General features: G+C 42.1%; 1 protein-coding gene across 1 annotated transcript; it reads right to left on the reverse strand.

Annotated features, from left to right (window-relative positions):
* Nucleotides 1-11,202: 11,202 nt before the first annotated feature.
* Nucleotides 11,203-20,273, reverse strand: LOC143774271 (lysophosphatidic acid receptor 4-like). The gene is made up of 2 exons (XM_077261688.1): nt 20,255-20,273; nt 11,203-14,703 (listed from the first exon to the last, which is right to left on the reverse strand). Exon 2 carries the CDS (start codon nt 14,638-14,640, stop codon nt 13,699-13,701), a length of 942 nt encoding a protein of 313 aa, XP_077117803.1. The 5' UTR covers nt 14,641-14,703; nt 20,255-20,273; the 3' UTR covers nt 11,203-13,698.
* Nucleotides 20,274-20,495: the final 222 nt, after the last annotated feature.

Genomic DNA, 20,495 nt, shown 5'->3' on the forward strand with positions numbered 1-20,495 from the left:
CTAAGGACCTCTACAAGCGCCAATGGAGACAGGTACAAAGTCTTGCAAATACTTTCTGGGACAGGTGGCGCAAACAATATTTGTCTACCCTGCAGCCACGTACGAAGTGGCAATCTACTAAACCTAATCTGAACGTAGGTGACCTTGTTCTTGTGAAAGACTGTCAAATTCACCGGAACCAGTGGCCACTTGGTCTAGTGACAGCAACGTTCCCGAGCAAGGACGGCAACGTCCGCAAAGTTGAACTAAGGATGACCAAAGGGAATGAACCTAAGAGATTTTCCAGACCGGTATCTGAACTGGTCCTATTGTTGCCTTCGGAAGAAAGGAGTAGTGACATCCGTTGATGTCAGACGGGGAGTGTTCTGTCTCCGCCATCTAATTTGTTACCTCCGATTATCTGTTTGCATAATTTGCAGTTTCTCAGCCAGTATACAGGACTTGATATATTCATACCTTTATTTGTAGTGCTTTGGCTCCCTCTAGCGGTCAGAGATATGTTGACTGTTCTATTTTTCTGTTATGTATTTTTTATGTCTGATTCTCCCTTGCAATGCATTATGGTAGCTCAGCCTACATTTCCCTCCATTATCCTTTCACTTCCAGTTTGCTCTCCAGGAAAGACGCTTGCACTTCATCCCCTTGCGATTGCATTGCCGGTATGTCTTTATGCTCTCTCTAGATATTTCTGCTCTATATTAGCCTAGCTTAACCAGTTGCTCTCCTAGTTCAGTTACTAGCCTTCTAAATGTAATGCATAACGTTTATCATGTGTAGTATGTATTTGTTCTATACCATGTACTGATTCCATGTATATCATTGTTCACAGTTTCACCGCATCAATATACCACTACGTTTAATAAAGCACAGACTCAACCACAGTCTCCTTATTGGACCCGGTATAGCGGTTTAGCTGACTGGATAGCTACAATGAGCCTGCCTCATTTAGTGAGGACAGAACACTAAATGCAAACTGCTATGCATGGTGGAAAGCTAACACTGCTCATTACCCTGAAAACACTATCCCCACTGTCACACATGGTGGTGGCAGCATCCTGCTGTGGGGAGGCTTTTCTTCAGCAGTGGCAGAGAAGCTGGTCAGAGGTGATGGGAAGATGGATGCAGCTAAATACAGGACAATCCTGGAGGAAAACCTGTTAGAGGCTGCAAAAAATTTACCTTACAGCAGGACAACAACCCTAACCATCCTGCCAGAGCTACGATGGATGGTTTAGATCAGTGGTCGGGAACCTATGGCTCGCGAGCCAGATATGGCTCTTTTGATGGCCGTATCTGGCTCGCCGGGCCGCCCCGGGCGGCACAATGCGGGGGGCGGCACAATGCGGGGGGCGGGTCGCCGGCGGCGCAGAATTTACCTGTTCCCATCTCGGCTTCAGAAAAATGGCTGCCGCGATCTCCATCTGCGCATGCGCGGCATCCCGCGGCCATTTTCCTGAAGCCCCAGTCAGCAGAGCGCTCCACCTGCGCACGCGCGGCCTCAGGAAGATGGCCGCCCCCACCGATAACCAGACAGAGCAGGATCGCGGTCAGGTAAAACTTGTAGTTTTTTTTTTTTTATTGAGAGCGGCGATCGGGGGGGGGGCCCAGGGCAGAAAGCTGGACACAGGGGGGCACAAAGCTGGACACAGGGGGGCACAAAGCTGGACACAGGGGGGCACAAAGCTGGACACTGGGGGGCAGAAGGGACATTGGGGCAGAACGCTGGACACGAGGGCAGAACGCTGGACACGGGGGCAGAACGCTGGACACTGGGGCAGAACGCTGGACACGGGGGCAGAACGCTGGACACGGGGGCAGAACGCTGGACACGGGGGCAGAACGCTGGACACTGGGGCAGAACGCTGGACACTGGGGCAGAAAGCTGGACACTGGGGCAGAACGCTGGACACGGGGGCAGAACGCTGGACACGGGGGCAGAACGCTGGACACTGGGGCAGAAAGCTGGACACTGGGGCAGAACGCTGGACACTGGGGCAGAACGCTGGACAATGAGGCAGAACACTGGACACGGGGGCAGAACGCTGGACATGGGGGCAGAACGCTGGACACGGGCAGAAAGCTGGACACGGGGGCAGAACGCTGGACACTGGGGCAGAAAGCTGGACACTGGGGCAGAAAGCTGGACACTGGGGCAGAAAGCTGGACACAGGCAGAAAGCTGGACACAGGGGCAGAATGCTTGACACAGGGGCAGAATGGAGAAACGGGGCAGAATGCTGGACACGGGCAGAGTGGAGAAACGGGGCATGATTGGAGACACGGGGCAGGATGACAGACATGGCGTCATGACTGGAGACACTGGAGGCAGGATTGGAGACAGATGGGGCAGGATCATGGGGCAGGATGGATACGATGGAGACAGATGGGGCAGGATGGGAAGATCATATGGGGCAGGATGGATACTCATGAGGGCAGGATGGGAGAACATATGGCTGGAGCCAGGAATGAGACACACGGGGGCCAGGATGGCGAATATTATTACCACAGGGGCTAATTAAGGGATATTATTACTGCAGGGATGTATTTATTTTATTTTTTGAGTATACTGTTTTAAATGGCGGGGCGGTCCTATTACTGTGTAGAATAGATTGACACTATGTCGCCTTCTTCATGTGGTGTAATGTAGAAGTTGGGAAAATTAAGTAATGTGTTCTGCAAGTGGAACTCGTGATAACTGTGTTATTTCCTGCAGAGACGAGTCCTGGCTGGATGAAGTGATGGCGGTCTGTGCGGGATGAAAGATGAAGGACTTCACTTAGAGACGTCACTGGTGAGTCAGTGTGTTACCTATACACTGTATACTATATACTGAGGTCCTGTGTATGTCACCGGTGATCACTGTATTACCTATACACAGACGCTGCATACTAAGTACAGATCTCCTGTGTATAATGGCACTTAGGGCTTGTTTCCACATGTGAGAAACACGTCCGTGTCTCGCATGTGGGAACCAAGTTCTGGCGTCGGCACTCCAGAGCGGAGTGTGCGGCCGCATAGGAACACATGGAGCTGCACAGCTCCGCTCCAATGTGCCGACGCCAGAACTTGGTTCCCACATGCGAGACACGGACGTGTTTCTCGCATGTGGAAACAATCCCTTATGATGGTGATAGTATTGTGAGTTTTTTTTATTATTGATCAGTATTGTAGTATTCAGTCACTATGTGGTGGTAATATGTGGTCTGGTCATGATGTTGTGGTATTTGTTCCTTGTATTTGATATTATTCGATCACTGTGGTGGTAATATGTCATCTGGTCATGGTGTGGCGGTATTTGTGCCTTGTGTAATAATGTAAGTTATTTATTTAATTTTTTTACTGCTAATTACCATTGTTTCAGTCCAGTTGTGGCTTTATACAGCAGGGAGGAGCATTCCTTGCTGTACTAAGTGAACATTGGAGCGATTGATCTGTCAATGGCCCTTTAAACATATTGTACGGCTCTCGCGGAATTATATTTCAAAATATGTGGCGTTTACGGCTCTCTTAGCCAAAAAGGTTCCTGACCCCTGGTTTAGATGAAAGTGTATCAGTGTGTATGAACGGTGCAGTCACAGTCCAGACCAAAATCCCAATGAGATTCTGTGACAAGACTTAAAAATTACTGATCATAGATGTCTCCATCCGATCTCACTGAGCAAGTGTGCAAGAAGGGGCAAAAATGTCGCCTGTAGATGTGCAAAGCTGGAGAGACAGACCCCAAAAGACTGCAGCAGTAATGACAGAGAAAGGTGGTGCTACAGAGTACTGATTCAGGGGGGTGAATACTAATGCACGTCACAATTGTCCGAATAGTGTCACCGTGACATAGTGGGATGGCTTTCACATGTTTTTTTTTTAATCAAAATAATGGTAACTAGGCATTGTGTATTATTTTCATGAATTATTGTTGATTATATATTGACTGCAGGGCATTTGCTTATTACATTTTTTTTTTGGTTTTGTCTGTTCAGTGGCCAGTGTGAACATGTGCTTACGCATCGCGTGCACACCAACGTATATTCCAGTTTATTTCTCCAACTTTTTTGTTTTTATTCTAATTTACACATTGTGTATATTCACCAAGCTGTAAGTTTTCATCTTTCTTGTTTAACCCCTTCTTGCCATGCGCCGTACTAGTACGGCGCTGCCGGCACCGCATTAGTGCCAGCCGCAGTACTAGGACGGCGCATCGATCACCGCGGTCTCGCGCTGAGCGCCGCGGTGATCGGGTGCGGGTGTCAGCTGTATATGACAGCTGACACCCCGCAGCAATGCCCACGATCGGCGCTATCGCCGATCGCGGGCATTTAACCCCTCTGATGCCGCTGTCAATAGTGACAGCGGCATAGAGGGGGATCTTGCAGGGACGGGGGCTCCCTGCGCTCTCCCACCGGAGCAACGCGATGTGATCGCGCTGCTCCGGTGACCTGGAAGGAGTCCCCGGATCCAAGATGGCCGCGGGACTCCTTCCGGGTCATGAGATGACCCTGCTTGCCGGCGTCTGCTGAGAATCCTCATAGCAGGCGCCGGCAAGCCTCTGCAATGTGCCTGTCACATCGGTGATCTGACAGAGTCCTGTGCACACTGTCAGATCACCGATCTGTGATGTCCCCCCCTGGGACAAAGTAAAAAAGTAAAAAAAAAAATTTTTCCACATGTGTAAAAAAAAAATAAATAAATTCCTAAATAAAGAAAAAAAAAAATATTCCCATAAATACATTTCTTCTAAATAAAAAAAAAATCACACAATAAAAGTACACATATTTAGTATCGCCGCGTCCGTAACGACCCCACCTATAAAACTATATCACTAGTTAACCCCTTCAGTGAACACCGTAAAAAAAAAAAAAAAAAAAAAAAAAAACGAGGCAAAAAACAACGCTTTATTCTCATACCGCCAAACAAAAAGTGGAATAACACGCGATCAAAAAGACGGATATAAATAACCATGGTACCGCTGAAAATGCCATCTTGTCCCACAAAAAAAAAGCTGCCATACAGCATCATCAGCAGAAAAATAAAAAAGTTATAGTCCTCAGAATAAAGCGATGCAAAAACAATTATTTTTTTATATAAAATAGTTTTTATTGTGTAAAAGCGCCAAAACATTAAAAAAATTACATAAATGAGGTATCGCTGTAATCGTACTGACCCGAAGAATAAAACTGCTTTATCCTTTTTACCAAACGCGGAACGGTATAAACGCCCCCCCTAAAAGAATTTCAGGAATTGCTGGTTTTTGTTCATTCCGCCTCCCAAAAATCGGAATAAAAAGCGATCAAAAAATGTCATGTACCCGAAAATGGTACCAGTAAAAACGTCAACTCGTCCTGCAAAAAACAAGATCTCACATGACTCTGTGGACCAAAATATGGAAAAATTATAGCTCTCAAAATGTGGTGATGCAAAAACTATTGTTTGCAATAAAAAGCGTCTTTTAGTGTGTGACGGCTGCCAATCATAAAAATCCGCCCAAAAAACGCTATAAAAGTAAATCAAATCCCCCTTCATCACCCCCTTAGTTAGGGAAAAATAATAAAATTTAAAAAAATATATTTATTTCCATTTTCCCGTTAGGCTACTTTCACACTAGCGTCGGTACGGGGCCGTCGCGCTGCGTCGGCCCGACATACCGACGCATACTGTGCAAGCGCCGCACAACGGGGGCAGCAGATGCTGTTTTTCCACGCATCCGCTGCCCCATTGTGAGGTGCAGGGAGGTGAGGGCGGAGTTCCAGCCGCGCATGCGCGGTCGGAAATGGTGGACCGTCAGCACAAAAATGTTAGTCTATGGGGAAAAAGCGCATCCTGCAGATGACTTTGCAGGATGCGTTTTTTTCGCCAAAACGACGCATTGCGACGTATGCAAAAAAACGCTAGTGTGAAAGTAGCGCTAGGGTTAGGGCTAGGGTTAGGGTTGGGGTTAGGGCTAGGGTTAGGGCTGGGGTTAGGGTTGGGGTTAGGGTTTCAGTTAGAATTGGGGAGTTTTCACTGTTTAGGCACATCAGGGGCTCTCCAAACGCGACATCTCAATTCCAGCCAATTCTGCTTTGAAAAACTAAAACAGTGCTCCTTCCCTTCTGAGTTCTCCTGTGCGCCCAAACAGTGGTTCCCCCCAACATATGGGGTATCAGCGTTCTCAGGACAAGTTGGACAACGACTTTTGTTGTCCAATTTCTTCTGTTACCCTTGGGAAAATAAAAACGTGGGGGCTAAAATATAATTTTCGTGGAAAAATTTTTTTTTATTTTCACGGCTCTGCGTGATAAACTGTAGTGAAACACTTGTTGGTTCAAAGTTCTCACAACACATCTAGATAAGTTCCGTGGGGGGTCTAGTTTCCAATATGGGGTCACTTGTGGGGGGTTTCTACTGTTTAGGTACATCAGGGCTTTGCAAATGCAACATGACACCTGCAGACCAATCCATCTAAGTCTGCATTTCAAACGGCGCTCCTTCCCTTCCGAGCTCTGCCGTGCGCCCAAACAGTGGTTCCCCTTAATGTATGGGGTATCAGCGTACTCAGGACAAATTGGACAATAACTTTTGTGGTCCAATTTCTCCTGTTACCCTTGGGGAAAAAAAAATTGCGGGCTAAAACATCATTTTGTGTAAAGAAAAAATGATTTTTTAATTTTCACAGCGCTACATTCTAAACTTTAGTGAAACAATTGGGGGTTAAAAGTGCTCACCACACATCTAGATAAGTTCCTTAGGGGGTCTTCTTTCCAAAATGGTGTCACTTGTGGGGGTTTCCACTGTTTAGGCACGTCAGGGGCTCTCCAAACACGACATGGGTTCCGATCTCAATTCCAGCCAATTTTGCATTGAAAAGTCAAATGGCGCTCCTTCCCTTCCGAGCTCTGCCATGCGCCCAAACAGTGGTTTATCCCCATATATGAAGTATCAGCGTACTCATGACAAATTGCACAACAACTTTTGGGGTCCAATTTATCCTGCTACCCTTGGGAAAATAAAACATTTGGGTCAAAAAGATCATTTTTTGTGAAAATTAATATTAATTTTTTTTTACGGCTCTACATTATAAACTTTTGTGAAGCACTTGGAGGTTCAAAGTTCTCACCACACATCTAGATTAGTTCCTTAGAGGGTCTACTTTCCAAAATGGTGTCACTTGTGGGGGTTTCCACTGTTTAGGCACGTCAGGGGCTCTCCAAACACGACATGGGTTCCGATCTCAATTCCAGCCAATTTTGCATTGAAAAGTCAAATGGCGCTCCTTCCCTTCCGAGCTCTGCCATGTGCCCAATCAATGGTTCACCCCAACATGTGGGGTATCGTCGTGCTCAGGACAAATTGTATGTGTTTTTTGGTCCAATTTCTCCTGTTACCCTTGGTAAAATAAAACAACTTGGATCTGAAGTAAAAATTTTGTGAAAAAAAAGTTAAATGTTCAATTTTTTTTAAACATTCCAAAAATTCCTGTGAAGCACCTGAAGGGTTAATAAACTTTTTGAATGTGGTTTAGAGTACCTTGAGGGGTGCAGTTTTAGGTGTCACTTTTGGGCATTTTCTGTCATATAGACCCCTCAAAGTCACTTCAAGTGTGAGGTGGTCCGTAAAAAAAATGGTTTTGCAAATTTTGTTGCAAAAATGAGAAATCGCTGGTCAACTTTTAACCCTTATAACTCCCTAACAAAAAAAAGTTATGTTTCCAAAATTGTGCTGATGTAAAGCAGACATGTGGGAAATGTTGTTTATTAACTATATTATGTGATATAACTCTCTAATTTAAGGGCATAAAAACGAAAAATTTGAAAATTGCTAAATTTTCATAATTTTCGACAAATTTCTGTTTTTTTCACAAATAAATGCAAGTCATGTCGAAGAAGTTTTACCACTATCATAAAGTACAATATGTCACGAGAAAACAATCTCAGAATCACCAGGATCCGTTGAAGCGTTTCAGAGTTATGACCTCATAAAATGACAGTGGTCAGAATTGTAAAAATTGGCCGTGTCACTTAGGTGAAAACAGGCTTTGGGGTGAAGGGGTTAATCTGCTCAATCATATTTTATCATTTTAAGATAAAGGGTTAAAAACTTAATTATAACATCTCTACTGGTAAAAATAAAAGAAAAAAGAAAAATTTAACTGTGTCACTTTCTTTTACTTTCCCAGAAAACAATAGCCTAAGAGAGTAAACAAGTTACACAATGTTGTATGTCTTAATGTCTGCTGCAACTTCCAAAATGATTGTAGGTTACTTCCAGTTGACTCCTAAATGGCGTAATCTATTTTATTTTAAGTATTATAGTAGTTATATTCTTGTACATAGGGGTAGTATTATAGTAGTTATATTCTTGTACATAGGGGCAGTATTATAGTAGTTATATTCTTGCACATAGGAGCAGTATTATAGTAGTTATATTCTTGTACATAGGAGCAGTATTATAGTAGTTATATTCTTGTACATAGGAGCAGTATTATAGTAGTTATATTCTTGTACATAGGAGCAGTATTATAGTAGTTATATTCTTTTATATAGGAGCAGTATTATAGTAGTTATATTCTTGTACATAGGGGCAGTATTATAGTAGTTATATTCTTGTACATAGGAGCAGTATTATAGTAGTTATATTCTTGTACATAGGAGCAGTATTATAGTAGTTATATTCTTGCACATAGGGGCAGTATTATAGTAGTTATATTCTTGCACATAGGAGCAGTATTATAGTAGTTATATTCTTTTATATAGGGGTAGTATTATAGTAGTTATATTCTTGTACATAGGGGCAGTATTATAGTAGTTATATTCTTGTACATAGGGGCAGTATTATAGTAGTTATATTCCTGTACATAGGAGCAGTATTATAGTAGTTATATTCTTGTACATAGGAGCAGTATTATAGTAGTTATATTCTTGTACATAGGGGCAGTATTATGGTAGTTATATTTTTGTTCATAAGGGGCAGTATTATGGTAGTTATATTCTTGTACATAAGGGCAGTATTATAGTAGTTATATTCTTGTACATAGGGGCAGTATTATAGTAGTTATATTCTTGTATATAGGGGCAGTATTATAGTAGTTATATTCTTGTACATAAGGGCAGTATTATAGTAGTTATATTCTTGTACATAGGGGCAGTATTATAGTAGTTATATTCTTGTACATAGGGGCAGTATTATAGTAGTTATATTCTTGTACATAGGGGCAGTATTATAGTAGTTATATTCTTGTACATAGGGGCAGTATTATAGTAGTTATATTCTTGTACATAGGGGCAGTATTATAGTAGTTATATTCTTGTATATAGGGGCAGTATTATAGTAGTTATATTCTTGTACATAAGGGCAGTATTATAGTAGTTATATTCTTGTACATAGGGGCAGTATTATAGTAGTTATATTCTTGTACATAGGGGCAGTATTATAGTAGTTATATTCTTGTACATAGGGGCAGTATTATAGTAGTTATATTCTTGTACATAGGGGCAGTATTATAGTAGTTATATTCCTGTACATAGGAGCAGTATTATAGTAGTTATATTCTTGTACATAGGAGCAGTATTATAGTAGTTATATTCTTGTACATAGGGGCAGTATTATGGTAGTTATATTTTTGTTCATAAGGGGCAGTATTATGGTAGTTATATTCTTGTACATAAGGGCAGTATTATAGTAGTTATATTCTTGTACATAGGGGCAGTATTATAGTAGTTATATTCTTGTATATAGGGGCAGTATTATAGTAGTTATATTCTTGTACATAAGGGCAGTATTATAGTAGTTATATTCTTGTACATAGGGGCAGTATTATAGCAGTTATATTCTTGTACATAGGGGGCAGTATTATAGTAGCTATATTCTTGTACATAGGAGCAGTATTATAGTAGTTATATTCCTGTACATAGGGGCAGTATTATAGTAGTTATATTCTTGTACATAGGGGCAGTATTATAGTAGTTATATTCTTGTATATAGGGGGCAGTATTATAAGTTATATTCTTGTACATAGGGGCAGTATTATAGTAGTAATATTCTTGTACATAGAAGGCAGTATTATAGTAGTTATATTCTTGAGCATATATCAATATGCCACACCACACATACAGTATGATGGCCCCCTACAGCCCTCCACACAGAATGATGTCCACCACAGCTGCCCTTACAGTATGATATCTCCCAGATTTTATGATTCCTTTACACAGTTTTATGGCCTCCATTTTACCCCTCATAGTATGATACCCTCAGAGCGCCCCACAAAATATGATGCTCCCACAGTCTCCTATACAGTATGATAGCCCACACTGTATGGTGACACTCACAGACCCCAACACATTATAATGGCCCTTTAGCCCCCACACAGTTTGATGACCCCCATAGTGAACCGTGCACTATGAAGGCTCACACAATATGCTGTCCCCCACAGATTACCTGCACAGTATGATACCCCCACCTAGTGTGATGTCGCCCACAGCTTCCCCACACAATATGAGGCCCTTGCTGCCCTTCACATAACATGATGGCCACACAACCCCCACAAAATATGATGCTCCCACAGCCCTTCACACAGTTTGATGGTCCTCAGAGCCCCCCACACAATATGATTTGCATATTTCAAAAAGAAAACCACACATTGTACCCATCAGAACAGCATGAAGAGAAGATGAGTTAAGGTGATGAACTGGCCACCTACAGTTCGGACATTTCACCAATACAAAACATTTGCTGCATTATCCAACGAAGAATCCAGCAAAGACCCCCGAATTGTGGAGCAGCGAGAATCCAACATCAGACAAGAATGGGACAACGTTCCTCTCCCAAAAACTCCAGCAATTGTCTCCTCACTTCCTCGATGCTTGCAGACTGTTATCAGAAGAAGGCGTGAAGCTACACAATGGTGGTCCCGGCACTACTTTTTTGAGATGTTTCCCAGCCATCAATTTCTAAATTAGGTATTTGTAAATGGAAAAATGTCCATCGTTCAACTTCTGATCTGTGATCTATGTTTTGTGGGGAAGAACACATGACGAGAAGAGATTTCGAAATCATTGCAATCTTGTTTTCTTTACATTTTATGCAGCGTCAGAATTTTTGGGGGAATTGCGGTTGTAATTTGATAGACACAGTCATTTTTTTCTTGCATTTAAAAAACGCATAATATTTCACATGATTTCTATGAGGAATAAGGTAGTTTACTAAGAATGAAGAAGTTCTTGATCGGCGCTTTTCTCCACTTATAATAAGCTTTATTAAACAATCGCATACCATAACTTACAGTCATTTACATTCATAAGATATAAAATACACTGATGACCCGCAATGCTACAGCTCTGCACTCACATATAGTACTTAGGTCATTACCACGTGTGATCCATTAATATATTCTCCTGGAAAACCTCTCTTAGGAAGTTTGTAGGGGGTATGTTTTTTCTCCTTTGGCTATATGCACACAACACCTTTGCCGCTGAAGTTTTCTTCACAAAGCCACTTGAGGCAAAAGTTGTCGGATTTTGTCTTGAAGCACCACCCTTGACGTTTTTACACTTGTTTTCACAGTGTCGTTTTGGGGCAACTGTAAATTTTTTTCAGTTTTCTCTTTCAGTGCTTTTTCAGGAGGATTCCGGGATGGAGACCCTCTGAAAAAGACAGTGTGTGCACACATCCTTTTTTATGTTTTTTTTTTAAATTACTAATTTAACTAAATCTATGTGATATGCCTGGCGTTGGGATAAAGGTGGCACAGTTACCGTGTCACGCTTTGTATAACATAGCGTTTTATTTATGCCCTGAGTGTACCTTGACCACTCAACTTTTTTTCTTACCCTACAAGGGTGAAATTAAAAATGGTTTCTAAAAAAAAGTTGTCCCACTTGAATATGGTACTGGAGGAAGAGAACCAAGGAAGATGAAAACAGTTAAGGAATTTATGAGTGTGACACAATATTAAGTCCAAATATCAAAGACTGACCTGTTCTCTGTCTGGAAGTGCTGGTAGGTCTTTGATTTGTATACATAGGCTTTCTGACTGAGTACTCCACCCAGTAACCATCCATGGCGGTTTTAATCACAGTAGGATAGGATCCTACCTACCCAATAGTTGTAGGTTATCAGCTAGGAGAGGATTCACATTAGGCAGGTTCCCAGCAAAGAGGATCGCCTTGTCGTTGGCTGCTGGGCATACATGAATTGGCCAATTTACTGTATGTGCTAAGTATCTTCGTTTTCTTATTTTTTAGAGCAGCAATGCAATTCAAATTTCATATATTTCATGTTCACATGCTATAGCGCTACACAGTGCCATTTCAATATGGCTGTAGTTACAAAATAAAAAAAGGTATAAAAAATAATAATGCAAAAAGTGTAAAGTCAACTTTTGAAGCAAATTATATTACCTTAATGCCATAAAAAGTTTTGTGAACTTAGTGTCCCTCTAAGGATTGTCTCTAGATCCAGTGGCAGATGCAGAAGGAAGAGGGCTCTTGTGCAAAAATAGCATATGGGCCCCTCTTTTCTGTCTGATAGGACCTGCTTGCTAATTTGAAGGTGAAAGTGGGCCCCCATACTTTTTGGGGGCCTTTGTCTGGCTGCACACATTGCACCAATGATATGTCCACCCCTGTCGATATCATTACCCAGGTCTCAAGTAACCCTGCCAGAACGAAATACTGCCCATTTTGACCCAGCAATGTCCACATGGGGTTCGTATATGTCCTCCCCATACATCCTGAGTCGGAGCTTCCTTTTGATTCCTTCTACCCTCTAAACCTTAAAGATTGGCTTTGGTTCTTCCCTAATGTTCACTCGATGCTGGGGCTCCTGGAGCCACATAGATTTCAGATATCATGATGCACGTCATGACATTGCGATGCCATTGACTGAGACGACGACGATGATGTGATGTTGGGATGTCATGACAGTAACAGTAACAAGTTCTCAGGCCAGATATTTTGCAATGTTTGAAAACCCAGCACCGAGTGAAGAGGTGAAAAGGACACAGGGCGCACCGAAGAGTGGGCTGTGGTTCTGAGACAGGTGAATGGTCTGGTAACAATCCCACAAAATTTGGATTCATAAGTGCATGAAATTGTACAAAGTGCTAAAAAATATGAGTTGTATGTAAAGAAAACTTAATATGATATGGAGAATCAAATCTCTTCATTCATTTGTCATTCAGAAAATGCTTAAAAATATAAGGTTCTTCGCGAAGTCCTTCTCAGATTTACATACCTTGATAAAGAATGCTTTCCTTAGATTAATATGACCGCCATTTTACTCAGGTCCTTATGTTATGCAGAATGCGGAAGGGGGCTATTAAATGTTGACCAGTTTTTGGAAAGGGTCTAGACTTTCTATGACTGTTACCCTACAGGACATGGTTTAATCAGCACTAGAAGATCCCATTTTGGAAAATATTTTTTAAAACATTTTTCCATACAATTGAATATTCATTTCATTTCAGCTACATTCTTCAACTTTACTAGACCACTCTGTAATCAACAATAGTAATTAACCACATTGTCCATATAATTACTTCCCACTATTATCTCCATGTCGATTGGTTGTAGATCAGACCATTTTTTTTATTCCACAAAACCGTTTCATATTTAGGGAGAAAATAATGTCCAGCCTTCATTAACGTGATTTCACATTTCAGGTATTCTTACCTCCTGGTCTCATGTTGGACCTGCCAATGTTTTGGTGACATGATATTTGCTTTATCGGCTTGCTATGAGGAAATAATGGGCCTACTTTTCTCAGAAGATTGATCAGAAAGCTCCAGAAATTTTTTTCCTGCTTTTATCTCCTCTTTGACCACATTTCTGATAGTATCAGTGGTGAAGTAGTAGGCAAAGGGATCAAGCACCGTGTTACTACAAGCTGTTAATAGTGTGATGTGGTAGGCTTCTTCCAAAATACAGTTACTCATGGATTGATAAAGAAGCAATACCATATGGTAGGGAAGGAAACAAAGAAAAAAGATAGTTATGTTGGTAGCCATCATGCGTATCACCTTCACCTTGTTGACTAGTCCTTCTTGAACAACTTGACTTTGCTTTATTGACCTCAACGTGGCCATAGAGCTTATGACTATGACTCCCAGAGGAACTAAAAAGCCTATGCCAATAGCCCCTGCTGTGGGTCCAAGCTTAGTAACAAATGGAGGACGGCCATCAAAACAAGAATTATTATTAGTATTATTATTGTTTGGCGACATTGATGACCCTAGATAAAACCCAATGGAGCATGTTATGTTTAGAATCCACACACCAAAACAGATCCACGAGGCATGCTGACGGAAGCGTCGAGAACGGAGAGGGAAGCAAATAGCTAGACACCGGTCAAAACTAATGCAGGTCAGTAAGAAAATACTTCCATACATGTTGAGAAGGAGAAATGACCCAGTGATGTTACATATCCAAAACGTATGTGGGTTGATTTGTGAAGGTGGCACGACGTAGGTATAGATTTTCAGTGGAATGGTGCAGATCAGTAGAAGGTCACTGATGGCAAGGTTCTTCATGTAGACAATAGTGGGTGATCGAAGCTTATTGACGTGAAAAAACAAAAAGATGGCAATAATGTTCATGATCAACCCAAAGGCTAATATAATAGCATACCCACTCAGGTACAGAATGTGGCTGACCAGCTGGCAGCTGCTGTTGGTCATTTGTGATGCCCTGAGAAGCCTTCACAACTAGGATAGGATATTTTCCTCCTTTTTCAAACAAACCTGGCGTAAAAATAAAATGAAAAAAGTTACAAATTTTCTTTATCTGTCTATTATACATAGTAACATAGTTAGCAAGGCCGAAAAAAGACATTTGTCCATCCAGTTCAGCCTATATTCAGTCAGAATAAATCCCCAGATCTACGTCCTTCTAAAGAACCTAATAACTGTAAGAAACAATATTGTTACACTCCAGGAAGACATCCAGGCCTCTCTTGAACCCCTCGACTGAGTTCGCCATCACCACCTCATCAGGCAAGCAATTCCAGATTCTCTCTGCCCTAAGAATCCTCTTCTATGTTGGTGGAAAAACCTTCTCTCCTCCAGACGTAGAGAATGCCAACTTGTGACTGTCACCTTCCTTGGTATAAACAGATATTTGTATTGTCCCCTTATATACTTATACATGGTTATTAGATCGCCCCTCAGTCATCTTTTTTCTAGCTCTAAATAATCCTAATTTTGCTAATCTCTCTGGGTATTTTAGTTCCCCCATCCCCTTTATTAATTTTGTTGCCCTTCTTTGTACTCGCTCTAGTTCCATTATCTCCTTCCTGAGCACCGGTGCCCAAAACTGTACACAGTACTCCATGTGCGATCTAACCAGGAATTTGTACAGAGGCAGTATAATGCTCTCATCATGTGTATCCATCATGTGACCTCTTTTAATGCACCCCATGATCCTGTTTGCCTTGGCAGCCGCTACCTGGCATTATAAATACTTTAAGAGGTTTTGCAAGCCATCAGTTCTTATTGTGGGGATCTGAGTATCAGAAACCTTGCTGATCAATGAAGTGAACACAATGTTCCCTTCTTTACATGGGTGACTTTGCTTGGTTCTGCAGTTCTTCATTCTGCTGAAGGAGACAATCAATAATCACATGTACAGTTCCTGGACAGATATGTCCACTTCATTGCATACTTGAGTGTCAGTACCTGGTACTGCAGTGCAGCCCTTCATGCTGCTTATCGAGACCCTCAACAATCACATATAAGGTATATGGACAGATATGTCCACTTCATTGCTTACATGAGTTTCAGTACCTGGTACTATAGCCCTTCACTCTGCTTATCGAGAGCCTCAGCAATCAGAGGTACAGTTTCCTAAATAGACATGTACACTTCAGTGCTTGCATGGGTGACTGTGCCTGGTACTGCAGCCCTTCACTCTGCTTATCGAGACCCTCAACAATCACATGTACAGGTATCTGGACAGATATGTCCACTTCATTGCTTATGAGTTGATTGTACCTGGTGCAGCAGTCCTTCACTCTGCTCAACGATCACAAGTGCAGGTTTTTGGACAGATACATCTCCTTCATTGCTTACATAGGTGACTGTATCTCTTTTGCAGCCCTTCACTTTGCTTATATGGTTCCTCAACAATCACAGGTACAAGGTCCTTTACATAAATATGCACTTACCAAGAGAAATTGTAGAATTTGGTCCGAACAGTTACAGTATAGTTGGACCCTGCAGTAATTATACCAATTATTTTAGGCTAATATTGAAGGATCCCACTAAAATGGTCATGATTTGATTCTGAATCCTGAATGGAATCCTCTGGCTTTCACCCAGGCTAAAAGGCTCTAGAACCTGTCACACCTGACATATTCCCAGCCTGCGCATATAGACACTAGACACTAGACACGTGTTTACTGTTGGGTTGTAAAGATCTTGATTATTTGCGCATAGTGGACAAAGGAACATCAAGATCTCTGGAGATGGACTTGTGAACTTGAGATTGTTGATATTTTTCGACAATATTGGATCTCAAGTCCTCAGACAGTTCTCTCCTCTTTCTTTTCTCCATGCTTAGTGTGGCACACGCAGATACACTATGCAAAGTTTGAATCAACTTCTCCCCTTTGTATCTGATTTCATGTGTAATTGCCCACACCTGTTACTTGCCACAGGTGAGTTTGAACGAGCATCACATGCTAGAAGCAAAGTTGTTTATCCACACTTTTTTATAGGTGCCAAAGAATTTTGTCCGGCCCATTTTGGGGGTTTTGTGTGAATTTATGTCCAATTTGTCTTTTTTTTATCTGTTTTTTTTGTGTTGTTCCAACACACACAAAGTTAAAAACATGTGTATAAGAAAACATGTGCAATTGCAAGAATTATCTTGGAGAAATCCTTAATTTTCTTTAAAATATTCAAGGGTTGCTACACTTTCAGCCATGACTGTATATAGATAACATGATCTATTGTATGTATTTGGCATTGACTCCATCCAGCCAGCATTTGTGTGATGTTTGCGCTGTGCTCGTGCGTGCTGGGCTTGTATGATCTGTGTGGAGTAGTTGTGTGCACTGTGCTTATTTGACATTTTTATTATGCTTGTGTGTTCTATTCTGCGATTGAATGATATGAGCACTGTCCTTTTGCAGATGAGAACTGTGCTTGTATAAGGTGTGCGCTGTGCTTGTGTGATGTATGTGCTGTGGTCGTGTGCGCTGTGCTTGTTTGATGTGTGAGCTATGCTCATGCGCTGTGCTTGTGTGATGTGTGTGCCGTGCTCGTGCGTGCTGTGCTTGTGTGATGTGTGTGCAGTGGTTGTGTGCACTGTGCTTTTTTGACACTTGTGTTTTGCTTGTGTGTTCTATTTTGCGATTGAATGATATGAGCACTGTCCTTTTGCAGGTGGGAACTGTGCTTGTATAATGTGTGCGCTGTGCTTGTGTGATGTATGTGCTGTGGTCGTGTGCGCTGTGCTTGCATGATATGTGAGCTATGCTCGTGAGTGCTGTGCTTGTGAGATGTGTGTGCAGTGGTTATGTGCACTGTGCTTATTTGACATTTGTGTTTCGCTAGTGTGTTCTGTGCTGCGACTGTACAATATGTGCACTGTCCTTTTGCAGGTGTGAACTGTGCTTGCATAATGTGTGTGCTGGGCTTGTGTGATGTGTGTGCTGTGCTCGTGTGCGCTGTGCTTATTTGACATTTGTGTTTTGCTTGTGTGTTCTGTGCTGCGACTGTATGATATGTGCACTGTCCTTTTTGCAGATGTGAGCTGTGCTTGTATACTGTGTGCGCTGTGCTTTTGTGAGGTGTGCATTATGCTTGTGTGACGTGTGTGTTGCTTGTAAGATTAGAGCGCTGTGCTCCTGTGTGCTGTGCTTATGTGATGTGTGTACAGTGGCCATGTGCACCGTGCTTATTTGACATTTGTGTTTTGCTTGTGTGTTCTATGCTGCGTTTGAACGATATGTGCACTGTCCTTTTGCAGGCGTGAACTGTGCTTGTAATACTGTGTGCGCTGTGTTTGTGTGATGTATGTGCTGTGCTTGTGTGGCTGTGCTTGTTTGATATGTGAGCTATGCTCGTGTGTGCTGTGCTTGTGTGATGTGTGAGCTGTGCTTGTGTGATGTATGTGCTGTGCTCGTGTGGCTGTGCTTGTTTGATGTGTGAGCTATGCTCGTGTGTGCTGTGCTTGTGTGATGTGTGCGCTGTGCTTGTGTGATGTATGTGCTGTGCTCGTGTGGCTGTGCTTGTTTGATGTGTGAGCTATGCTCGTGTGTGCTGTGCTTTTGTGATGTGTGAGCTGTGCTTTTGTGAAGTATGTGCTGTGCTCGTGTGGCTGTGCTTGTTTGATGTGTGAGCTATGCTCGTGTGTGCTGTGCTTTTGTGATGTGTGAGCTGTGCTTTTGTGAAGTATGTGCTGTGCTCGTGTGGCTGTGCTTGTTTGATGTGTGAGCTAGGCTCGTGTGTGTTGTTCTTGTGTTTTGTGTGCGCTGTGCTTGTGTGATGTATGTGCTGTGCTCCTGTGGCTATGCTTGTATGATGTGTGAGCTATGCTCGTGTGTGCTGTGCTTGTGTGATGTGTGAGCTGTGCTTGTGTGATGTGTGAGCTGTGCTTGTGTGATGTATGTGCTGTGCTCGTGTGGCTGTGCTTGTTTGATGTGTGAGCTATGCTCGTGTGCACTGTGCTTGTGTGATGTGTGTGCTGTGCTTTTGAGAGGTGTGCATTATGCTTGTGTGACGTGTGCTTTGCTTGTACGATGAGAGCGCTGTGCTTGTGTGAGGTGTATGCTGTGATTCTCCTTTGTGTAGGTTACTTCAATAGGATGAGGTAAATGTAGTTGTCAGGGATCCAAAATGTAACTTTTTGGTTATAGGGGAAGGAAATAACCAGTGAACCATGTAAGATACTTGTGGTTAACAGCATTTCTTCTATGGCCACTCATGTTGCAAAATAAACTCCCAGTTTAGCAATCAGACTATTACACCACTGACATAAAACAAATGCTAAATGTAAAAAACTGAAAAATATAGTTCAATCTTTGATTTTGAAGTGCAGGATCCTGGAAGAAGATCTCCCTCAAGGGTTCAAAATGCAGCCGTGATCTAAGTCCCAGTGAGATGCTATAAGGAGCTTCAAAGGGGAAAACCCTTTATACATCTCACCATCGAAGTGTGAGAAATATGTCTCTTACCCAATGTCAGAGACCAGAATACACTTCTAAGAAACCCCTGCCCGAAAAGGGCAATGCTAAATATTTTAGTCAAGGGGAATTTACTTTTTCTACACAAGGAAAGGCATTTATTTAATTTTTTGCTTAATGCATAACTGTTAGGTCAGGTTTGGACTGGCCCAAGGGAGAACAGGACAATCCTCCGGTGGGCCCCTGTGCAAGAGTAGAATACCAACTTTTTATATGAGCAGTACAATATACTTGAATCACTCTGTGCAGACAAAGGCGGCATCTTATTCATTTACCAATCTACCCAGACATTTGTGATAGAGGATAATGTCAAATTTGCATTACGCTAATAATGGGGGCCTTGGAGTTGGTTACCGGTGGGCCCCTGGCACCCCTGTCTGACACTGTGTTAAGTACTCGGACCCTTACTAATTGTTCAAGCCAAAGATGTTCTGCATAGGAGGGAGCACAGTGGTGTATAACCCCCATGTAAAATAATAACGAATATACATGCGGTGTTCTTACTTTTTCATGTGAATTTTAGTTTATTAAATAAAAAAAAATAAAGATTAAGCAGCAGCTGTACAGAATAGTCCTGACCAAAGAGAAAAGAGCAGAGTTGATGGAGTTGATCAGCTGCAGCTCTAGAGGAGCTCCGGACGGCTCCTCGGTGCTCGGCACATCTCACAATCTACCAGTCATCTTATTTATCACATCAGCTTTGTTCTTTCATTGATCCATCTAAACTCAACCCAGGAAAAGCTGCCATCGACTGCCGCTTGCCATAAATGTTTTTTCCTCTCTTTTCGAGAACTTATCACAACCTTTCATGTTCACACTTCTCTTTCCTCCATGTCTTTCGTCCACCTCCTTCTAGTTGCCCACACAATAATCCATGAGATTGTGTCACCATAACCAGCAGAAATCCAGTGATCTATGCAAAAAAAAAAAAAAGTTCCTTCTCAACTAAGAAAAAAAGCGGAAGAAAAATATGGAATAGAAAGGATCGGAGGAGACAATGATCTTTGGGTGCAGATCATCGCCACTTACGTGGATTGCACCGCTGGCATGTATAAATCCATAGTGACATTATTACATTAAAAGCCACAAAACACGGCATTACTCACCAGCGAACTTCTCGTCTGCCAGAGGAAGGAGCAAATGTAGAAATGAAAATGTCTCAGAGCTTCCTGCTGGTGACTTCAGTGTTACATCACCAAACGTCTTTGTGAGAAGACATGTAATTGCCACAAAGTCCACACAAAACAAATTACGTGTTTTTCAAAACTTTTACTGCTTTCCAGAAAAGTTGCAAAAGTAAAAAAAATTTGCCAAATGTGGTATTAAATCCATAGTGTATAAATCTTC

The sequence above is a fragment of the Ranitomeya variabilis genome, chromosome 5 (genome assembly GCF_051348905.1).
Source record: "Ranitomeya variabilis isolate aRanVar5 chromosome 5, aRanVar5.hap1, whole genome shotgun sequence".
In the NCBI taxonomy this organism is placed as follows: Eukaryota; Metazoa; Chordata; class Amphibia; order Anura; family Dendrobatidae; genus Ranitomeya; species Ranitomeya variabilis.

Excerpts from the sequence above, each read along its gene's own strand:
- LOC143774271 (XM_077261688.1), bottom strand. The coding sequence starts at position 14,640 with ATGACCAACAGCAGCTGCCAGCTGGTCAGCCACATTCTGTACCTGAGT.